The 21,505-nt window shown below is 38.8% G+C and overlaps 1 protein-coding gene across 11 annotated transcripts in view; it reads left to right on the top strand.

The window, feature by feature from the left end:
- MSI2 (musashi RNA binding protein 2) overlaps positions 1-21,505 on the top strand; it is a 466,329-nt gene that overhangs the window by 340,692 nt on the left and 104,132 nt on the right. For all 11 annotated transcript variants that reach the window (XM_072136101.1, XM_072136094.1, XM_072136093.1 and 8 more), the window contains one exon: positions 14,375-14,449. In XM_072136101.1, the coding sequence (XP_071992202.1) occupies positions 14,375-14,449 (75 nt within the window). The remainder of the gene's footprint in view (positions 1-14,374; positions 14,450-21,505) is intronic.

The raw sequence follows: 21,505 nt of genomic DNA, 5'->3' as shown, positions 1-21,505 counted from the left end.
TGCACTAGATACCCGGCAAAAACTAAACTAAATTGAAATATGAGTATTACCATAGAATTTAATGCATGCATATCATAGTTCACTAATTCAAATCAAGGAGGCTGCAAACAATTTGGAATTTTCACGATTGACCTACAGTGGGGAACAATAGGGTCCTAATGAACTGTTATTGGAAATGGCACTAGAAATTTATTACATCATTGCAAGATATGGAAAAAGCGCAAAGTACATGATAGGGTCTGTGGAGTCAGTTATTCACAAAAAGATTTTATGAATGGATCCTGCAAAAATGTATAGGCATTCTACAGGTTACGGAGGGGATACTTGCAATAAGTATTAAAATTAGCTGGAATTCAGTGCTTAGTGACAACACATCTCTCAATTTGCCTGTAGTAGTCTCAGCACTCTTAAAGGGCATCTACAATCAGGATGAAGGACTGTATGGAAATGAGCCTGAAGCTCACTTGCATACAGTCCTTCATCCTGGTAGTAGATGGTCCTTTAAAAGGACTCTGCTTACTCATGGATCAGGTATCATGTAGATGTTTTAGCTCTGTAGTTCAGTATCAAAAGTTCAGAGAATGCTACCGGACGTGGTGTCTGTGTCCTATGTACGGTTGGTATATCATGGTATACAACTCTTGCAATATAAATACCAAATGTAGCGACACTCTTATCCTTGCTTCTGTGATCTTCATTCTCATCCCTGGTATATACTGGACAAGGAGCTCACATGGTGCAACCGTGGTGGTAGGCATGGTACCTGTAGGTATCTGTACGATGCGGTTTGATGTCAGGGCAGGGAATACCTTACAAGGGCGGTACCACAATCTATGCCCTTACCTAAACACCCCGCATTCCCCCTCCCTGATGCGTTTCCTCCTTCTCAGGATTCATCAAAGGGACAACCATCTGTATAAGTAGTATTTCCACCCCTTCCTTTTTTCAGATCTTTAACATGGAGTTTGCCATCTTTCATCGCTATTATTTAGCCCTCCTAAGTAGCATCTATATATCACTAAAACCGATTGGATTCTTTGGAATGGTCTATAATTTTTTCTTGACTCTTAGTCCCTTTATCAATTGGGATCTCTTCTTTTATTAGCTTTATCCCAGTTTTATATCAGGATGTAAATGCTTAAGTCTGAATCTTTTTGTGTGCTAACTGATTTCTTCCTCAAAAAATGGTCTTAAATATTCTCTTCCTTGTAAATGATTAATATTTTCTCCTGGGATATCCAAATTTGCATTTAAATAGATGTCTTAAATAGACTGTTTTACTCCTATTCTCCAAAATAGAATGATGAAGCATGCAGTATGTTCATTCCGACTTAGAAAGATCCTTTCTCCTGCAGAGAAATTGAGTCACACATTTATTTTCATCTCCTAATGTAGCATTGACAGCTTCATATAGCTTTTTTTTTTATGTCTTTTATGTGGTTTATATGTGGCAAAGGAACTGTAAAATGTCACATACCTGTTACATTTGTTTAAATGCAAGATAATTTAATGGTTGCTCCAAGAATAGGATAATATTACCATTGACAGGTTAGGGCCTATTCATACACCTACTGGAAGTGAATGTCTGGGTCCAGAAATCAGATCCTATCATGTGTAATCTAGGTTGTCTTTATTACAAACATTTGGGAAATCATAATTTATTTCCCATAAACGGATCATATCTATAATGGTAACCATACACATTTTACATTGTAGCTATAATCCATTTTAGCTTAATTTTTCTGGCTTTACCATAAATATGCACTCTTTTCTTGACCAAGTCTGTATGTTTATTACATTGGTAAGAGAGAAAAAAAAAGCTGATTTCAAACACATTGGGGCAGATTTATCAAGTGTCTGAAAGTCAGAATATTTCTAGTTGCCCATGGCAACCAATCACAGCTCAGCTTTCATTTTATCAGTGCTCATGAATATTTTAAAGGGGAGCTGTGATTGGTTGCCATGGGCAACTAGAAATATTCTGACTTTCAGACAGCTTGATAAATCTGCCCCATTGTTCCATGCACCCTTCCAGGTGAGAAGAAAACAAAGTGTTATAGAATATTACTACTACAGTAGAATCTTCTAACTATGTAGTACACCTTGTAGCTCTTCTCTATGCATATTACCTCTTTTAGTTTGGAAAGTTAGAACAGATTTTTAAAGAAACAGTATGGGCAAAAATCGTGCTGATAAGTAACAGTTATGGACAGCTGTGCTCGATATTTGGAAAAATATAAAAAATGTATGTCCATGCCAAATGCATAGTGCATAGTTCCTGCTTTTAGTGAGTGGCATCTCTGCTCCTACAATCATTTATGATTTCCAAAGTGAACCACTTGTAATCATCATTGTGTGATGAAATCAGTGTTGTTCAGAGCCCTTTTTCCCTATAAATATTGCCAGCTTGTCTCAATTTTTGTTTATGTTGGTGTATATTAGATGCATGTAACAAGAAAGAATAAAGAGTCTGTCAGGTTTAAAATAATTCCCAAATCAATCATAGTTGTTTGTAGGAGTGGAAACATATTTATAACCACAATGGAAGTGGTTCTCATGGATGGGGGGTTTCATACACCACTCTGTTCCTCCAGAGCCAGCAAGACAGAGGACATCAAAGGAAATTCCAATGTCAGCGGCTACAGGCAAACTTTACCGGGATAAGTACAATATTGGAGATCCTACTAGGACCTTTTAGTTACTTTAACTTTAAGTTTGTTATTAGTGGCCAACAATCCTGTTAACTCTTAACTTTTTGCCTCAATAGGTGAAAAACAAAACACTCCTACTGAACAAAATACTCCTGCTGAACAAAATACTCCTACTGAAAGCTACTTTAATTTAGAATTTCTTTATTTCTAATTCAGGTGTAAATCCAAATCAAAAGTGGCTGATTACATAGAACCACCAGTAATCAAAAACAATCTGAAATTCCCTTTAATTTATTATTTAGACTTATCCTTCTATTTACAATTAAATATTGGAAATAATATTTTTTTTCAAAGAAAGTTATGTCAGATTGATCTAAAGAAAGTTCACATATCCAGCTCCTTTAATTGCCTCTGTAACTGTAATTGCATATTGTTATTTTTTGATGACTCAAGCTCAGTCTTTCTTAACTTAGTGAACAGAATTCACCACGTAACTTACATGTAAGCTCTTTTTAGTTGTAATAAAACTAAAGGGCAGAAACTTGAAATGTATGTAGGAGAGCTGGCTATAAGATCCCTCTCAGAACCCTCTTTGGTGGTCTACAAATGATTTGCAGTTGCACAGCAATCAGTCCCAGCAATCTTTTAATCTTCTGTGACACCAGGATCTAGGATATGGCTCCATAGTTCAAAGAATGCCTACAATGTGCATAGGAGACAGGACCTTCACCTGGAATATACTGGGGTACTGTATGTTTGGAGTTCCTTCTAGGGGGTTGCACACAATCCATTCAGTAGTCCAAAGTTGGCATTTTGAGGGATTGTTCAGTGTTTTAGGCCTCATTCATATGATTGTGTCTGCATTGGCTATGAGCCAGCCACACAAACTGCTGCAGAGTCACGCCATTCAATTTGGCATGTTTACAGTGCTGTACATCTACTGTAAGGCACTCTGCCTTAGTGCATTACGAATGTGCCATCTGCAGTGCAAAAGGTAGGGCAGGTCCTTTTCCTACCTGTCTTTGCAAAAGAGCAGAGACCTCTAAAGGACATTGACGGACTATGTCAGACTGACTACATCAGTAAGGCTGCAAGCAGCAGCACATGACGGTACATGCACAGTAAGGAACTCACCAGAAACGTACCAACTGCAACACAAAATGTAGGGCATGTCGTTTTCCTGCCTTGCTTAGCTATAGAGCAGTGGCCTCCAAAAGACACAGATTACAGTCGGGCCACAAGAGTGTCCATGAGGCCATCTATCAACAGGATCAAGGATTGTAAACCAAGCACACTGACATACTGGTGTGTGCCACCTTTTGCAGTATCTGCTCTTCTCATAGCTTCTTATGCCCTTGTTTGTTTTAATTAAAAAGGCCCTTTAAAATATGCAAATGAACCCGCGGGGCTTCAGGCCATTAACACCTATGGAGCCTGGAGCCTCTCAGGCTTATTTGCATGATTTTTAAAGCCTTTTTTCTTAAAAACAAAAGCATAGGAAGCTTAAAAAAAGCAGATCCTGCCAGAGGGGGCACACACCAGTATGTCAGTGTGCTTGGTTTACAATCCTTCATCCTGGAGGTAGATGTCCTTTAAGGGATTCCTTCCTTTCCAGTAAAATGTGTCTGTGAATGTAAAGGCAGACAGTTAGTTATTTTTCTCTAATTGCAAGTAAAAACACAGATAAACATGAACTTCACTACATAAGGCAAATACACGCATCTTTTCTTGATTTCATCTCTGATCAGTGAAATTTAGCTTTTTTTCAAGGGTACCTTCTAAAGTGATTAAAATAAAATTAAATGAAAGCGGATGCTCCTTTTAAGATTGATTGACATTCCCTGGTAACATATCATTCGCCTATTTCCAAATCAGAGCCGTTGCTTGTTAAAATTGTCCATTATGCAGTCGGGAGAAAACAGTAGCATTTCTAAGATGTATGCTTTAAAGCCACCTGCAAAATGCAGATGAGCTTCTTTAAAGGTTCGACTGAAGAGGCACAATGTGTCATGCACAAAATTAGCATTCAGCCAGACATTTTATATTTAGAATGCACAAAATTTCACACTTACAAGTCTTTTTATAAGGTGAAAAACAGATAATTTAACCAGCAGCAGAGTTGAAGATTTTAATGAGCATGCCCATAGTAACTGGTGATATTACTGCTGGCTTAGTGTCATAACCCCAGTAAAGATGGGGCAAGAATAACTTAACAACGCTAGTCTCTATGTCAGTAGGAATGGTAGATTTGGAGGAGGGTATCCAAGCAGAGCTGTGATTTCTACTTATTTTTAGTTTAGTGACAAGACATAATTATTGTGAGATTGATCTTTCCCTGGAAGTATTGAAGCAAACAAATTGTTCAGTGGCCAGCGCAGGATGAGCACAGCTCCTAATGGGAGCAGTGGATAGGTCATCCTGACCATAATTTGGCTTGATGAAGCATCCACATGGGCATGGTGTTAATGTGCTATTGATATTCAGCCAGCCAATTTCCCTGCGCAGTCCGGGGCTGTGACTCGTTAGAGCAGAGCCGGGCATCACAGAAGCAAATGATGAGGAAAATTGAAGTAATGTTGTATTATAAATTTATGATTTCATCTGCCATGACCTGAAAGATGTTCAGTGATGGGGCTTATGATTAGACCCGTCAGACACAGAAGCAACACATTTTATCTTGGTTAGGATTGTGAGATGGTGCCCAGATAGAGAAGTGATCATTGGGCAGCCGGAGAAAATCTTCTGTCTTCGGGAGCAAGATGTAGTTTAAGGAAATGTTTATATTATATTATACTATACAACGCATTGCTGCAGAAAACGACTTTGCTGGTTATTGGAAGAATGATTTTCAATTTCCATTTTTATTAGGCTTATTTACATACATATTTTCTCACAAGTATAAATTATATACCAGTGTATGTGTTTCTACAGTATATATATGGTTAAATAATTATTATGTAGAATATGCAAATGAAATTATTAGGTGGATGATGTAGATTGATACCAATAAAGCCGTAATAGTTTCTACCACTTATTATCAGTATTGTGCATGGCAAAAATAAGCTTTATTACAGTTTTTAAGCTTTTCTTTACTAGTCCCTGGGCAAAACTTAGATTTATGCCAATGAGCATACTGATGCATCCGGGATGTGCCTAGTGCAACCAATGTATGTGATTGCATACCTTTTATATCATCCTTTACACGACACCGGTGTAAATTATAAATGCATTTGACTGGCTTTTTTCTATACTGATTATTTTTCGGATGAACTTTTGTAAGGTTTTGAGCTTTTGCTGAAGTACATATATAAATATATATAATTGTTTTGATAGGAGGCTGTGTTGGATTTGTCCATACAGAGAACATCTAGTTAGAACAATAAAGTTGTCTTCATATAAATGATTTTGCATGTCTGTTCAGTTCTGCTGCTCAGCGTTCAGGCTGGTCTTTCTGGCAAACACACACAACAAGTCTGACTGGTTTCTTTTATATATCCAGCTCACAATTAGTACAATGGCGGTTATATTCTCTGCTAATTCTGTAGTTTGTATTAACTCTTGCTATATTCCTAAATTTCCGGTTTTCTGACTCTGGCTAATGTTTTGTGACCTTCTGTGTGGATTCTGTACTGTATTTGCTATCTAAATGTGACCTTTACCTTTTTTGTTTGTTAGTCTTGTAATGTGTCTGCACTTTTGCATAGTGAGGGTACAGCTCCTAGTTGTCCCATATCCTGTTAGGATTCACAGAGGCAGGTGAAAGTTTTGGGAGGCTCAGATTAGGGCTCACTGTCGTCCCTTTGTTGATTTATCTTGGTGCTCAATCCTAAATTGAACCCCTACAGAAAGCATCCAGTTATGGCCTTTGGGATAGTGATTGTTTTCAACATGAGCCTCTAAAAGCCAATAATTTCTGTGGTTGAGGGCTTGATTTATTGAGATTTATGTCATGCTGGGATTTTATTTCTTTTTAGAATTTTTCACTGTTCACCATATGGCTTAAGTAACATGCTTTGGTCACTAGATATAAGCATGCGGCACTAAACACTTCATCTGAAAGCTTTATTATTGTCATGCGGGAAAGTCTTGATCACTCAGCATATTCACAGCTACTGGCTGTTTCGGGCTACATGCTCTTCATCTGGCATTCATTCATCTGGCAGCCATATGAAGTGCATCTAGCACAATAGAACACGTAACAGTGAAAGTGGCAAGTGATCAAGTCTTCCTGCACAGCCTGAATATAGTGTTCAGATTAAATGGTGAGTGCTGTCTGTTTTTTTTGTATTAACCAAGTATTGCTGGTGTTTGGGAGGCTGTTTATTTTGTGTACAATGGGACTGCAAATCAAGTACACTTACACTGCTCTTCTTTTATCTTCTTATTCTCTGTTTTTTTAACAAATATTATGCAAATTAGCTATATGGCTTCGGGCTCCATAGGTTTTAAAGTGGCCTTGAGCAACACTGGCTCATTTGCATAATTGTGAAAGCCTTTCATTCTTATAAACAAGGGCATAACATAAGAAACTTTTAAAAAAAATGGATCCTGCCTGTGGGGCACACACTAGTATCTCAGTGTGCTTGGTTTGCAATCCTTCATCCTGGTGGAAGAGTTCCTTAAGCCTTATGTGTGAAATGCTGATGACAGGTTCCCTTTAAAGTGTAACGGTCATTTCAAAAAAACTTTTGATGTGTTGTAGGGCAGGTAATTTTAAGCCCTTTTGCAATTAGATTAGTTACCCGAATCTTGCTTCTTCCTCTTGTATTCTGCAGACTTCCCCTAGATGTCAGTAATTTCTGTTGCTGTTGCTAGGCACATTCCGTCTTCAGAAAGAAGCAGAGACTATGGAGCAGGAGACACGCCCCCATTTCTCTCCCTGCTCACAGCTGATTACCTCATGTCTCAATGCTCCAGCAGTCATGTGCAGGGAGAAGCCCTAACTAATGTAGTGACCAAACACCTACACTTATCTCTCCCTCAGCTTTCCCTACTCTTGTATATAAACAAATAATCCACACAGACAGAAACTGCAGCCCCCCTCCCCTCACACTCCACAGCAGGAAGTGACAGGAGAGACTCTCCAAGTCTTCAAGCTGTTCCCTCATGTGCTGTGTTGAAGTTATACTTAGATAGATAGGTACATACATAGGATATACACAGATAGATAGATAGATAGGATATACACAGATAGATAGATAGATAGATATGATATAGAAAGATATTAGATAGAAAGATAGATAGATGAGAGATATGAGTAGATAATATATAGATATATATGAGATAGATAGAAGATAGATAGATAGTTAAATATGAGAGATACACTCACCGGCCACTTTATTAGGTACACCTGTCCAACTGCTCGTTAACACTTAATTTCTAATCAGCCAATCACATGACAGCAACTCAGTGCATTTAGGCATGTAGACATGGTCAAGACAATCTCCTGCAGTTCAAACCGAGCATCAGTAAGGGGAAGAAAGGTGATGTGAGTGCCTTTGAACGTGGCATGGTTGTTGGTGCCAGAAGGGCTGTTCTGAGTATTTCAGAAACTGCTGATCTACTGGGATTTTCACGCACAACCATCTCTAGGGTTTACAGAGAATGGTCTGAAAAAGAAAAAACATCCAGTGAGCGGCAGTTCTGTGGGCGGAAATGCCTTGTTGATGCCAGAGGTCAGAGGAGAATGGGCAGACTGGTTTGAGCTGATAGAAAGGCAACAGTGACTCAAATCGCCACCCGTTACAACCAAGGTAGGCAGAAGAGCATCTCTGAACGTACAGTACATCGAACTTTGAGGCAGATGGGCTACAGCAGCAGAAGACCACACCGTGTGCCACTCCTTTCAGCTAAGAACAGGAACCTGAGGCTACAATTTGCACAAGCTCATCGAAATTGGACTGTAGAAGATTGGAAAAACGTTGCCTGGTCTGATGAGTCTCGATTTCTGCTGCAACATTCGGATGGTAGGGTCAGAATTTGGCATCAACAACATGAAAGCATGGATCCATCCTGCCTTGTATCAACGGTTCAGGCTAGTGGTGGTGGTGTCATGGTGTGGGGAATATTTTCTTGGCACTCTTTGGGCCCCTTGGTACCAATTGAGCATCGTTGCAATGCCACAACCTACCTGAGTATTGTTGCTGACCATGTCCATCCCTTTATGGCCACAATGTACCCAACATCTGATGGCTACTTTCAGCAGGATAATGCGCCATGTCATAAAGCTGGAATCATCTCAGGCTGGTTTCTTGAACATGACAATGAGTTCACTGTACTCAAATGGCCTCCACAGTCACCAGATCTCAATCCAATAGAGCATCTTTGGGATGTGTTGGAACAGGAGATTCGCATCATGGATGTGCAGCTGACAAATCTGCGGCAACTGTGTGATGCCATCATGTCAATATGGACCAAAATCTCTGATGAATGCTTCCAGCACCTTGTTAAATCTATGCCATGAAGAATTGAGGCAGTTCTGAAGGCAAAAGGGGGTCCAACCCGTTACTAGCATGGTGTACCTAATAAAGTGGCCGGTGAGTGTAGATAGATATGGTGTCATTGGTCAGAAGGTGCTTGTGATGAGGTGACAGGAGGCAGGTCCTGCCCCTCCATCTTGATGATTGTAGGTTTTTGAGAGCTGGAAACCTTGGTTGCTATGGGCCAAATAAGGTACTAAATGAGGACCAAGAGGAAAAATACTTTGAGGAATGATTCCCAGGGACACCTGGAGCAGAATTAGGTATTTTAGTTTTAAAATTTAGTATTACACTTTTAAGCCATACATCCCATTTAATCCTTAAAAGGGTTACATCTTAGTACCATTTTGCTGATGAATATTTATTGGTGGAAAAAACAAAGCAAAAAAAAGGAACATTTTCTTCAGCCATAATCATGTGGTTTTGCACTCCGATTGTCCCCTTTTGTTTGATGTACGGTTAGTAGGAATGGTGGGCACACAAGTAACCCTTAACTACCAGATCAGATAGAAAAAGGATTTGTTGTGTATATTACTTATAGCACATCATATTTTACCATATTAACTAAATATGACTTGTAATATGTTATGCTATAATCGGTAGCGTGTAAGCTGAATTCTGGTATTTTTGGCAGTTTATATGTAAAATATAAAGCAGAAATAAAGCCAATATTTTATGAATGTAATGTTACCGGTTTCTACTAGAACAATTGGCAACCATCTCAGTCCAGATTATAGTGATGACTCGGGTGTTAACATAAATTTACTTGTATATTATATTATTGCTGCATCATGTTTTATATGAGCATGTGTTATTTTCATTTTAGCAGTTCAGTTTCTGGCATACAGACTAGTGAAAACAGTAACATATGTTAAGTCTTGTAGCGTTAAGACACAGTCTTGACACCAATATGTCAAATGGGAAATTATCCCTTAAAAATAATGTAGAGTAATATTTTCTATTCTATGTCAGAGCATGCTGAAACCTGAAGTGGCAGGTATACTTTCTATTCAAAGACAATGGGGCACATTTACTAAGGGTCCGCGGACAACGATTATGTTGGGTTTCCCGTATATTTGCTTTTTGTGCCGAATTGCCCCAGATTTTTGGCGCATGTGATCTTATTGTGGCACGGGCTTGCATGCGACACAAATTGGTTGTGGGCTGTCGGACAACCCGACTGATTCAGACAAACCGCAGAATTTAAAAATGAGATTGTGTCACAAGATCAAGCACTTACATGCACCAGGAAGAAGAAGGTGAACTCTGGCGGACCTCAGCGGGGAAGCGACACATGAAGGGAATTGGACGCACGACCTTAGTGATTCGCGGCAGACCCGAATACTCGTCAGACAACGCACAGCGGGGATCGCAACAGGACCGGGTAAGTAAATCTGCCCCAATCTGTTTAGAAAAACTAACTTTTCTTTACTTTGACAGTGTTCCACTTGAGAGAATGGAGACTAGATCACCTCTAGTATTGTATGAAATCCCTGCCGGTGCATAAAATGTTTGTTCCCTAGATTGACTTTAAAAGTGAAATCTACAGAATATATTTTTATTTTACTATACTTATGAGTTAGTTCGCACAACCTGGGTTACATTGCAAAATTTAAATAGGCTACATTGGCCTGCTAGTTCTTAACTCCAGAGATCTATGGTCCTGCTTCATACAGAGAGAATGACTTTTTCAGCTCTTTTTAATGACCATAGTGTAGAAAGGACACTAGGAAGTACAACTGTATTGGTATATTGAATCAGCTTTTTTAATCCTTCAGGATGAGCCCTATTTATTTTTTACGTTCATATTTTTCACTTACAGCATTAGCCATTTTATATCTCTGTTAGGCCTAGTATCTCTATTATGTTCTATAATATCATGAGGACTACTAAATACAGAAGGTAAATGGGAAGTCTTCCTTTACCCAAAGGGTTACATGTTGGGAAGTCTCCCTTCCACTAGGTTTCCGTCAATTGTAACGGCAAATATGTTTTCCGCTTCTCCACAAAAAAAATCATCTTACCTTTGGCTTTCTACATATATTAGGCCTAGATACATCTATTTCTAGGACTTCAATGTTATCATTTTGTTTTGTTATTTCATAAAGTATATCACGTTTCACAATCTAGCACTGATATGTTAACTATGGTACTTTGGGCTTCAGGGATAAAGCATTACTAGTACCTTTATCTCAAGCTGTCAATAGCTGTAATGCAAAGTACATTCAGTCTAAGCTTTCCAAATGTCACCGCAAACCTGTGTTGTGTTTAGCTTCAGCGCTTGGCATTTACTCTTCCAACTTAAAGGTGTGGACATTCATCTGGCTCAGGGTGCCAAAGTGCATTTAATTACTGTGCCTGAAAAGTCAGCCACTTCTTTGGATTCAATACAAAGGAATTAACCCTTTCTTGACTGTGTGCAGTGGCTAACAACTTCGCAAGGTATTATTTTGTGTCATCTTATGAGATATAGTCTTGCGCCGGAGACATAGACGATAACAGTGTACTGGCAAAATTTTATCTCCGACAAACAGGCAGATGGTTCCCAGGGGGTAGACTCTCTGATTCATTTGCTGAAATTGTGGACATTTAGTCCCGTAGATAAATGTTAGACAATATTGACACAACTCTTATGTGTCTGTTTTCTCAGAGCTGACATTTGTGAACCACATAAGACCTCTAGAGTTCTTTGTTGCTGCTTCACTGTTGACAAGGATCATAGACTTTGGGTTACAGCAGTCCATGCAGGAGAATCTCTGTGCACATTTTACAGTCCTCTGTGGTTTGAGTAGTACAAAGAAAAACTAATTATTTCAGAAATTATACATAAATAAAAAAGTGTATATGGCATAGTGTATAACCAGCACCTATAAACAGTAAGCACCTGTTCCTTTGGAGTTGTTCTAAGGGAAACAAAAACAACAGAACACAAATAATCAAAGCGTGGAATAATGAAAAAAATAAAGAGCAGTGAAGCAAACCTTTGTTAGTCCACATGAAATTATCACTCTCTGATCTATTATGTTCCATCACAGGGAAACTTTTATATGCAAGCTTTTTACTTGGAGACCAGGGTCCTAGAGTTTAACATAAACAAATCAAGCATATTGTGATTAAAAAACGTAATGTTTACTAAATGCAAATAAAATACTAAGTCAGACATACATAACTGATACATATACATCACCCTAAACAATAATTACACATGCATGCCCATCAAAAGATTGGGACAGCGTCAAAGACAAACCTGGAAAGGTCTAATTATGAAACATCTGATAAATCAGAGAGGAGGTGCTACGGGCTGCTGCTTGTGTCAGCAATTAACCGTTGATCCATTATGCTTGAAGTTATGGGGTACCCTATTTTCTCCTGTACCCCAAAAATTACTCCTGTCCTAACACAAAAAGTTCCAAAACTGACCTTTGAACCTAGTCAAATGAGCCCCACCTTAGGAATTCCCCCCCAAATCATTATGTGTATCTAGTGTCAAAAAAACATAATGATGCTAACTAGTAGTGAAAGAGTACTGGGCAGTGGCCAAACTCATCAAAAGGCACTGTACAGTGGTACCAAAGTCTACAGTGTGCTTCTGATGAAGGGCATGCATGTATTATTGCTGTTAAGGGATGACTGTATGTCTGTATGTTTTTATTTTTTTGTTTTAAACTGAAAATTTAAGACACGGGCATTGTAACCTACACAATCTGAGTGCGTTGGGAATAATGTGATACACTTATCAAGTGGTAAAAATTATATATTTACAGAATATTTTGCATTTCATCTTATTAGTGTAATAACATAGAACATATAGACTCATAGAGGAGGTTATAAAAATATTCAAATGAGCCCCGGTGGCGCTCAGGGTCCGATCGGCCGAGCAGCTCCTGGCTCCTCCCATAGCTAATTTATGCCCGCCCCCCGCTTCATTGTTGTGCACCCCTCCAAGCCCTCTCTGCAGTCAAATAGCTGGGTGATGTCATCGATTGATATACACGTGACTGACCATATGGCTGTGACATCAGTAAAGGTCCTTTAGCCTACTAGTGGGTACAGTGTGTTCAGCAGCCGGCTGTCATCGGAGAGTGCTGGGAGGGGTGTTATGATTATTATAAGACATGAGAGGATGTGCGGACAGCCGTACCTTCCAGCAACACATAGGCAGAGGCTGCCGCACAACACACTGTAGCCACCAATAGGCAAAAAGACCTTTACTGACGTCATAGCCATGTGATTAGTCACATGCATATCAGCCGGTGACGTCACCCGGCTGTCTGGCTGCAGAGAGGGTTTGGAGTGGTGCATAACAATGAAGCGGGAGGCGTGCATAAATTAGGTATCGGAGGAGCCAGGAGGTGCTCATCCAAACGGACCCTGTGCGCCTCCAGCTCATTTGAATATTTTTATAACCTTATTTTCTGGCTCTGACGGAGACCCAGAGGAAGCTAAGAAAGGAACTGTCATCCCCAGCAGGTAACCCAGGTGCATTATAGGACAGTCTACCACCGAGAAAATGGTGGTAGATGTCCTTTAACATAAACCTCTTACATTTTTACACCAGATGTGTGATATGATTTATGGGGAAATAAGAACAGCTACTAGATAGCAGTATTTGTGTGACAACAGTATTTGATAAACTTCTCCCGTGCATCTCCCATACTTTGGAACCCTGTAGCAAAATGTGTCAGATTGACCCCACCTTCCAAACCTTCAAACATAGAAACCCATCTGTTTAAGATTGCCGGCAACATGTAATAACTGCACTGCTCTGCTCCCTCATTTGATGTCTCCATCTACCATCCCATATAGACTGTGAGTCATGTTGGGCAGGGTCCTTCTTCCACCCTTTCCTGATCACTGTACTTTTGTATATTGAATATAATTAATATTTTGTACATTCATTTGTTCTCATCTTTATGTAATGTTTGTGAAATCCTTATTGTACAGGCCCATGGAATAAATACTACTCCTTTAATAAATAATAGTAACCACAAGTTATCATGTAGTTGATGCTGTCAAACTCACATGTTCAACAACCTGCTATATTCTTCCATTTTTTTTTTACATTGTGTTGCTTGTCAGCTGGTAAAACAAAATATCTAATGTACTTGGGTGGTATGCCCATAAAAACTGTTTTCTAATGTTTAGAGTGAATTTTGGTTTGGTGATTTTCATGTTTGTGGTTTGTTGTACAATGAGCATTGCTACTTGACAAGTTTACTGTTAACTCTTTATCTTTTACTGTAGGCTATCCAAATTTTGTTGCAACATATGGCAGAGGATACCCTGGATTTGCACCAAGCTACAGCTATCAATTTCCAGGTAGTTATTTGTATTTCTTTATTTTGGGTTATTTGTTCCAATTTGCTTCCATTGATATCTCTTTCTATAGTACGTGCACTTGATTGTAGTTTTTGGCCATTTGCTATATGTTTTTTTTAATTGATATCACACTGACACATTTATTTCCATGGGCCAGGTTTTTCACTGGTCTATGGATGCTGTAGTGAACTCAGAGCAGGGTCTGTTATTTTTGTGCATCCCTATTTGTGGATCAGTTAATAAGTGACACCTCACATGATCCTCCAGCCTTCTCTGCTTTTTTATCTTTAAAACGGATGACACATAGACTGTAGATCTTTTATTTGCAGCCCAAGAACAACACTTGTGTATTCCTATACAAATAAAACATACACAAACGCACACAGCAAAGTACCATATTTTTTGGTCTATAAGGCGCACTTTATACTTATATACCGTACTTACAGACAACAGCTGCCTTAAACTGTGCACAGGTCTGCCACCTGCTGATCATTCATCCTTATAATCAGGTGCGCCTTATAATCCGGTGCACCTTTTATATTAACCAAGACGTTTTAGCAGGTATTTATTGATGTCCGGTGCACCTTATAGTCCGAAAAATATGATAACAGCAAATTAACCTACAAGTGTATGAGAAAAATACACATACTGATTATACATTGCATTTAATGGTAGAAGGTGGGTTACATCCTTCTGCTTTGTTAAAAACTTAGATTAATAACTCATATCTATAACTGAATAAGATATTTTGTACCTTTTGGTTATATGTCTAATACAGTATGTGTGCAGTTATCTACGGTTCTTTCCAGACAAGCTACATGTAATAGCTTTATTTTGAGTGGCTATTAAATAAATTTTTTAATATAATCTACAAATGGCTTACATACAGTTAGACGCTCGTATGTCCTTGTCAGTATGACTGGGCTTTATTTCCTACTTGTCCATGTTATCATTATACAGGCAGTCCCCTGAGTATGTACAAGATAGGTTCTGTAGGTTTGTTCTTAAGTTGAATTTGTATGTAAGTCGAAACTGTATATTTTATAATTGTAACCCCAGACAAATTTTTTTTGGTCTCTGCGACAACTGAATTTTTAAAATGTTGGATTGTCATATGAACCAGGTATAAAGCGATGAAGCTTAATTGCAGACACCTTTAATAACTGTTATAAATGTTTATTGTATTGGGGCTAAAGCACAGTAAATTACAAACATACAGAGGTCGTTTGTAGAGGTTGTCTGTAAGTCGGGTGTTCTTAAGTAGGGGACTGCTTGTACAGGACATTTCCTCTTTGTGCGTCTCTGTCGTACAGGGTGTCACACATATAGCGTTTAGATCCAATGCTCCCAGGAGGAATTATACATATACAGACAGTTCCCGGGTTACATACAAGATAGGGTCTGTAGTTTTGTTCTTAAGTTGAATTTGTATGTAAGTCAGAACTGTATATTTTATCATTGTAACCCCAGACAGAACTTTTTTGGTCTCTGTGACAATTGGATTTTAAAAATGTTGGGTTGTCATAAGAATCAATATTAACAATAAAGCTTCATTACAGACACCTGTGATAACTGTTATAGCTGTTTATTGTAGCCTAGGACTAAAGCACAATAAATTACCAATATCCAGAGGTCCGTTTATAACTAGGGGTCGTATGTAAGTCGAGTGTTCTTAAGTAGGGGACCGCCTGTAGTGGTGTATGGTTTTTAACTACATTTTTATGTTAACCATAAAATAAGGTATTTGTGATGGTTTCCCTCTCCTCAAGGATATAGAACAGTTATCCAGCCTTAATTGTACCAGAGGTTATCTGTCCTAAAGAAAACATATATCCAAAGATGAAATGCTTTGCCTTTCGCAGACCTACAGTAACAGCTTATGGCCTTATAACTAAATGTTGTTACCAGAGCCAAGGCAAGATAACAAATAGAAGGAACTTAGTATAAAAGTGATGCATTTTGTTATCTGATTTTAATGGTTTAAATAATGCTAATTGCCAAAATAATTTTTTTGGTATACAAATGGTATAATAAAAGATGTATTATAGATTCCAGGCTCCATTCTACAGGAAAATGGTGGTAGCCCAAATAGCTTTTTATTATTGTGACCACATTCTTAATATGTAAAACGTGTTCACTCTGGTATAGTGTGAGGAAGCAGATGGAGGATATCATATATTCTTAAGTCTTATTCCTATAAATCCTGCTTGTAGCCATGTAACATAGAAATATGCATTATTGGAAGCTTGTGGCTGCATTCATTTCATGCTGCTGATCAGCTTGATCCTTGATTGTGGTTTTAAGACTTTGGAGGTTGCCGCATAAGTACTTAGGAATTTGCTGAAGACAACTTTGAAGAAAGGGGTTAATCCTGTTTGATCCTTAATTAGTGACTAGATGATAATTGCACTAATTAATTGCATTGTTGTCAATTTTTTCCACAGGGGAGTGGATTTAAATTGAATTGTCTCACTGATGCTAGAGATGTTGTTACATTTTATTGTTAATGGTATATTGTGTTTCACTTGGGTGACTTGAATCTGTTCGGTGTATCTCTTGGCTGAATTTTTGGCACGGTATACTGTTATCTAGGCACATCTGAATCGCTGAAACAGCCTCTTTGTGTATAGATATGCATCCTCAAATTAGACCTGGTTGACTGAGATGGAGGAGTCTGTTTTCGTTGTCTAACCACCTCCAGTTACCATATATACTCGAGTATAACCCTAGTTTTTCAGCACAAAAAATGTGCTGAAAACCCAAACTCGGCTTATACTCGAGTAAAAAAAATTATAGAAAAATTCACCTTTCTGGCTTCCCCCGCTGCTGGCTATATACTACGGCAGGGGGCTGGCTATGTACTGGGGGATATTGGCTGGCCGGCTATATTCTGGGGGGCAGGTGCTGGCTACATACTATGGGGCAGGGTCGGCAGGCTATATACTGGGGAGGCTGTGACCAATGCATTTCCCACCCAAGGCTTAAACCTAGGCTTTCCCAGGCTTTTGTGGTAAAATTCGGGGCCTCGGCTTATACTTGGGTCGGCTTATACTCAAGTATATACGGGTAAATAATGGCATCTAGAGTGTTAAAGCAGCTGTACCTACTCAAGGTTATTTAAGGCTGGATTAGCACATTGATCCCTGCAATGCACTGGTTTTGTATGTGTTAATCCTATGATTATGGTGAGCATTCTCTTGTGTAGAGGAAACTCTTGGACCTCAATAAAAAAAATCTACAGCAATTCAATGCTCCGTAAATAAATGCTAGCGACTTATTCGGTAGGTAGTCCTGGGAGGACTTCTTTTTGCTTTGCCCTAGCCCATGTTGCTTATAAGCAGGTGTTACTGAATCTTCATAGCACTGGCTCCTTGTTGAGCTATATCTAATTTGTTGGCTGCTTTATGATATGCATTAGTACTGTCTGACTTGTAGGGAACAACTTTGCAGCTTGCACTATTAATTGCCGCTTTTTAATTCACTTTACTGTTTGCCATCATCAAACCTACTGTTTTGTTGCTGAAGATCTGGATCTTTATTTTGTTGAGGGTTTAAGGTCATTTTTACACATGTGTATTGAGAGATCTCTTAAATTCTAAAGCTTGGAGAAAGAGCTGCAGAGGCTTGCAAGGAAGGAGTCCTATAGTTAGGCAATTAGACCATAGAGGAGGAAATCAATGTGATTATCCAAAACGCAGGAAGAGGCTGAATATGAAGCATTGAAGCTGGCATCTCCATAATTAGCAGACACCTTGGTTTTGTTTTGACATGTCCTTTAGGAGCTGCCATCATTAATAGTTGCTGAGACGTGTGAAAAATGAAGGTCCTAATACAGTTTTGTCATGAATAGAAGGGCCGCTGGCCGGGGCTTCCTCTTGATGACTGCTTGGACCATCGCAGCTAAATCTATAGCAAATGCCTTCAGACACACGATCATAGTCATTTGAAAGATGGAGCCTCCGAAGATGAGCGCTTTTACGGCTGGTGTGATAGCACGATTCCCGACACTATTATCAGATTACAAACACTCTCCTTGCAATCTTATATTGGTCGGAAATTGTTGTATGAAAAAGTGTATTTTGCAGAGATGTTTCTCCCTAAATGCCTGCCAGTAATATGTTAGAAAACCTATTCTATGGCTGCTGACACAGATCCACTCTATTTCTTGGCCTCAGGAAAATGATTCTTTAGAATTAGATTTGCCCTTTTGCGTCATTAAATACTCTAATGTTCTGATATCTGAGACTAGTGTAGGTGATGCCACTAACAATACCCAGGGTGTTTATTAATTGTGCTTTAATAGAAGATTCTATACTGCCTATACTACTAAGTGGAAGTCTATATTTGAGATGGTTCAGTTTAGATTCTTAGCCTGGGATATTTCTGGTTATTTTATTATTGTATGCAGTATGGTATAGCAGTCAGAGCAGACTTTTGCCCAATCACTTACAGTTACAGTTAACATTTGGAACAGTTGAGACTGTAAGACATCTGACATCCAGATTTAGGTACATGTAACACTACTTGTCACAGTGAAACTTAATGTTCTATTCTAACACACATTATGTAACCAATCTGCTACAATTTCTGAATATTTGAAATGTACTAGTACTTCACGTTTTAATTTTAATAACATACGTTTTTAGATTATGGAATAGGAAAACAGTCCTTATTACCCAAACACGCACAATGATTGACTGATTTCTTTTTACACATACTAATACAGAAAGAAGGGTTGAGTAATTCTGTTCCAGATTGTATAAATCTGCATATCTGGCATAAAGTCAAGCTACCCTGTCATGCTAGTCCATTGGCTGAAACTGGCAATACAGCTTAGCTTAATGCACTTTAATGTGGTTCTAATCAATAAACAAGCATGGTGTTGTGAATTTTTACCAGCCATACCCCCACAAACTTCACACAGTACCTTTATATCTTAGTGTATATGTTTTAATGGGAGCTTTTTATTGTAATTTGAAGAATTCTTCTAAAATACAGTTTTAATAACCACTTTGATAAAGTCAAGGAGGCTTGGGAACCTTGGCATAAAGTTAAGCTACCCTGCCCCCTCTTGTCCCCTCACGCCCCTAACTTGGCCGCCTACATGACATTATCCTCTCCAGGTGTTGAGTTATTACGCATGCACAGTATGCCTGTGAGTACGGCACAAGTGCTGCACGTCCCTGGCCACACCTGTGCTAAGACAGTTCGCATAGTGGAAGCGCTCATCAGGTAGCCGGCCATGCCCTGTCTTACATGTGCATAGCATGGTGGCTAGCCCATGAGTGCTCCTACTATGCATCTGGGTGCATGCGTGGTGCTCCTGTGAAGCCAGCCAGGGACTTGTAGGGCTAGAGCTAAGCTCACAGGGGTACTGGGCACTTGTGAGAACTGTTCACCAGTAGAGCATGATATTGTGTAGGTGGTCGAGTTAGCAGTGTTAGTGGACTAGAAGGGGCTGGTAGCTTATGTTATTAAAATTAAAAAGTATTACCAGTTTCAGCCAATGGACAAGCATTGCACTGATTGTAGAACAACTGCATCCCCGTTTCAGCCAATGGACAAGCATTGCACTGATTGTAGAACAACTGCATCCCCGTTATACATCCAAATAATTGCCTGTAATGACCTACTTGCCCATAAGTCATGTACAATATCATAAGCAACATTCAGCAGCAATCTAGTTTGTGATAATGTCCCATCATTGGCATTATTACAGCTTATGTCTTCACTCATGTGACTTACAGGTAATTTCTATAAAGCATAAATTGTATCTGGTCTTTTTTGGCATAACACTAAATCTCCCAGAAAACAGTTGTGATCCTGTCAATGTGCTGGTTAAAAGGTTGGTGTCAGCTTTTGAGCCTAAATTTTTATGACAGGTTCCCTTTAGATTTTAAGCTATCTGTGACTATATTCGGCATGTGAAAATTAAAGGTAAATTACGAAAAAGATAAAATATAATTTTCCCCAATATTTTTACTCCTTCCCTGCATTTTGCACATTCAGAATCTGCCCTTACGCTTTACTACCTAAACATCCACTAGCTGCATTGCTCAGTTCCTGTACTTGGATTAATCTTCAGTACAGTGATACAGTTTATGCTATTGTATACAATCATCTTTTTCATAAATACATTGATCTCAGGACCTGAATCAATGTACAAGAGTATACAAGTTTGTGCTAGTTTTTTGCTGTCTCTATGGAGGACCTGCAGAACAGCCATTGATAATGAACGGCGCTGTTCTTCGAAGTAAGTGTAATGACTGAAACCACTCATCGTACTGATCTTGGGGAAGACCTTTATTTCCTTCTGTGATAGAGTGATAGTTGTGTTATCTGCTTCACTTAAAATTAATTTCTTCTCTGTAATTGTACCATTCACCTATGTGCTTTCCCATCAGCGGTAGCTGCTTACAACTTACACAATGAATTGTGTCTAAAGACCGCTCAGAAAAGTTGTTTGTCATGGTAAAAGATTATCAAGGTTTTGTATGCATTGGTTATAACATCCATCTGGCCGGGAAAAGACTTGTCTAAACTCATCTTTATTATTTGAGCATTCTGTGTAAAGTAATCACTCCCTTGCAACTTATCTGTAGAGCAGCATCAAGTTGGCTTCTTCTTTTCTACATCGTTCTTTTGTACTACAGAATTAGGCTGCTGTCTGAAAGTCCTCAAGGACTCCAGCTATTGCATCTTTCTGTAAATTCTGAAATGATTTCCTGACATACAACTAACTGAGACAATTGAAGAGACTTTCCCAGCTTCTTTATACCCAAGGTATAGAATCATCTGGCACAGCAGTGACAAAGCACATGGACATGTCCTGATTTTGGAGAATCTTACTTTTTCAATACTTTTATTCCTCCATCAATTTTTACCCAAAGTCACACCATACCCCTTGCCTACAGCATGTCTCACTTTATCATTTTTCATCAATTTTCTGTTCTAATTCCTCAGTCTTGATATTGAGGCTTTTGGCATTCTTATAATTCTATGTAGTTTTGTCAATCCATGGGTTGGAGATATGTGTTAACATAGTTCATACTTCAT

Source organism: Engystomops pustulosus, chromosome 2 (genome assembly GCF_040894005.1).
Source record: "Engystomops pustulosus chromosome 2, aEngPut4.maternal, whole genome shotgun sequence".
NCBI lineage: Eukaryota > Metazoa > Chordata > Amphibia > Anura > Leptodactylidae > Engystomops > Engystomops pustulosus.
Note: the sequence above shows the minus strand (reverse complement) of the source record. Positions and strands in the feature narration are given on the sequence as shown.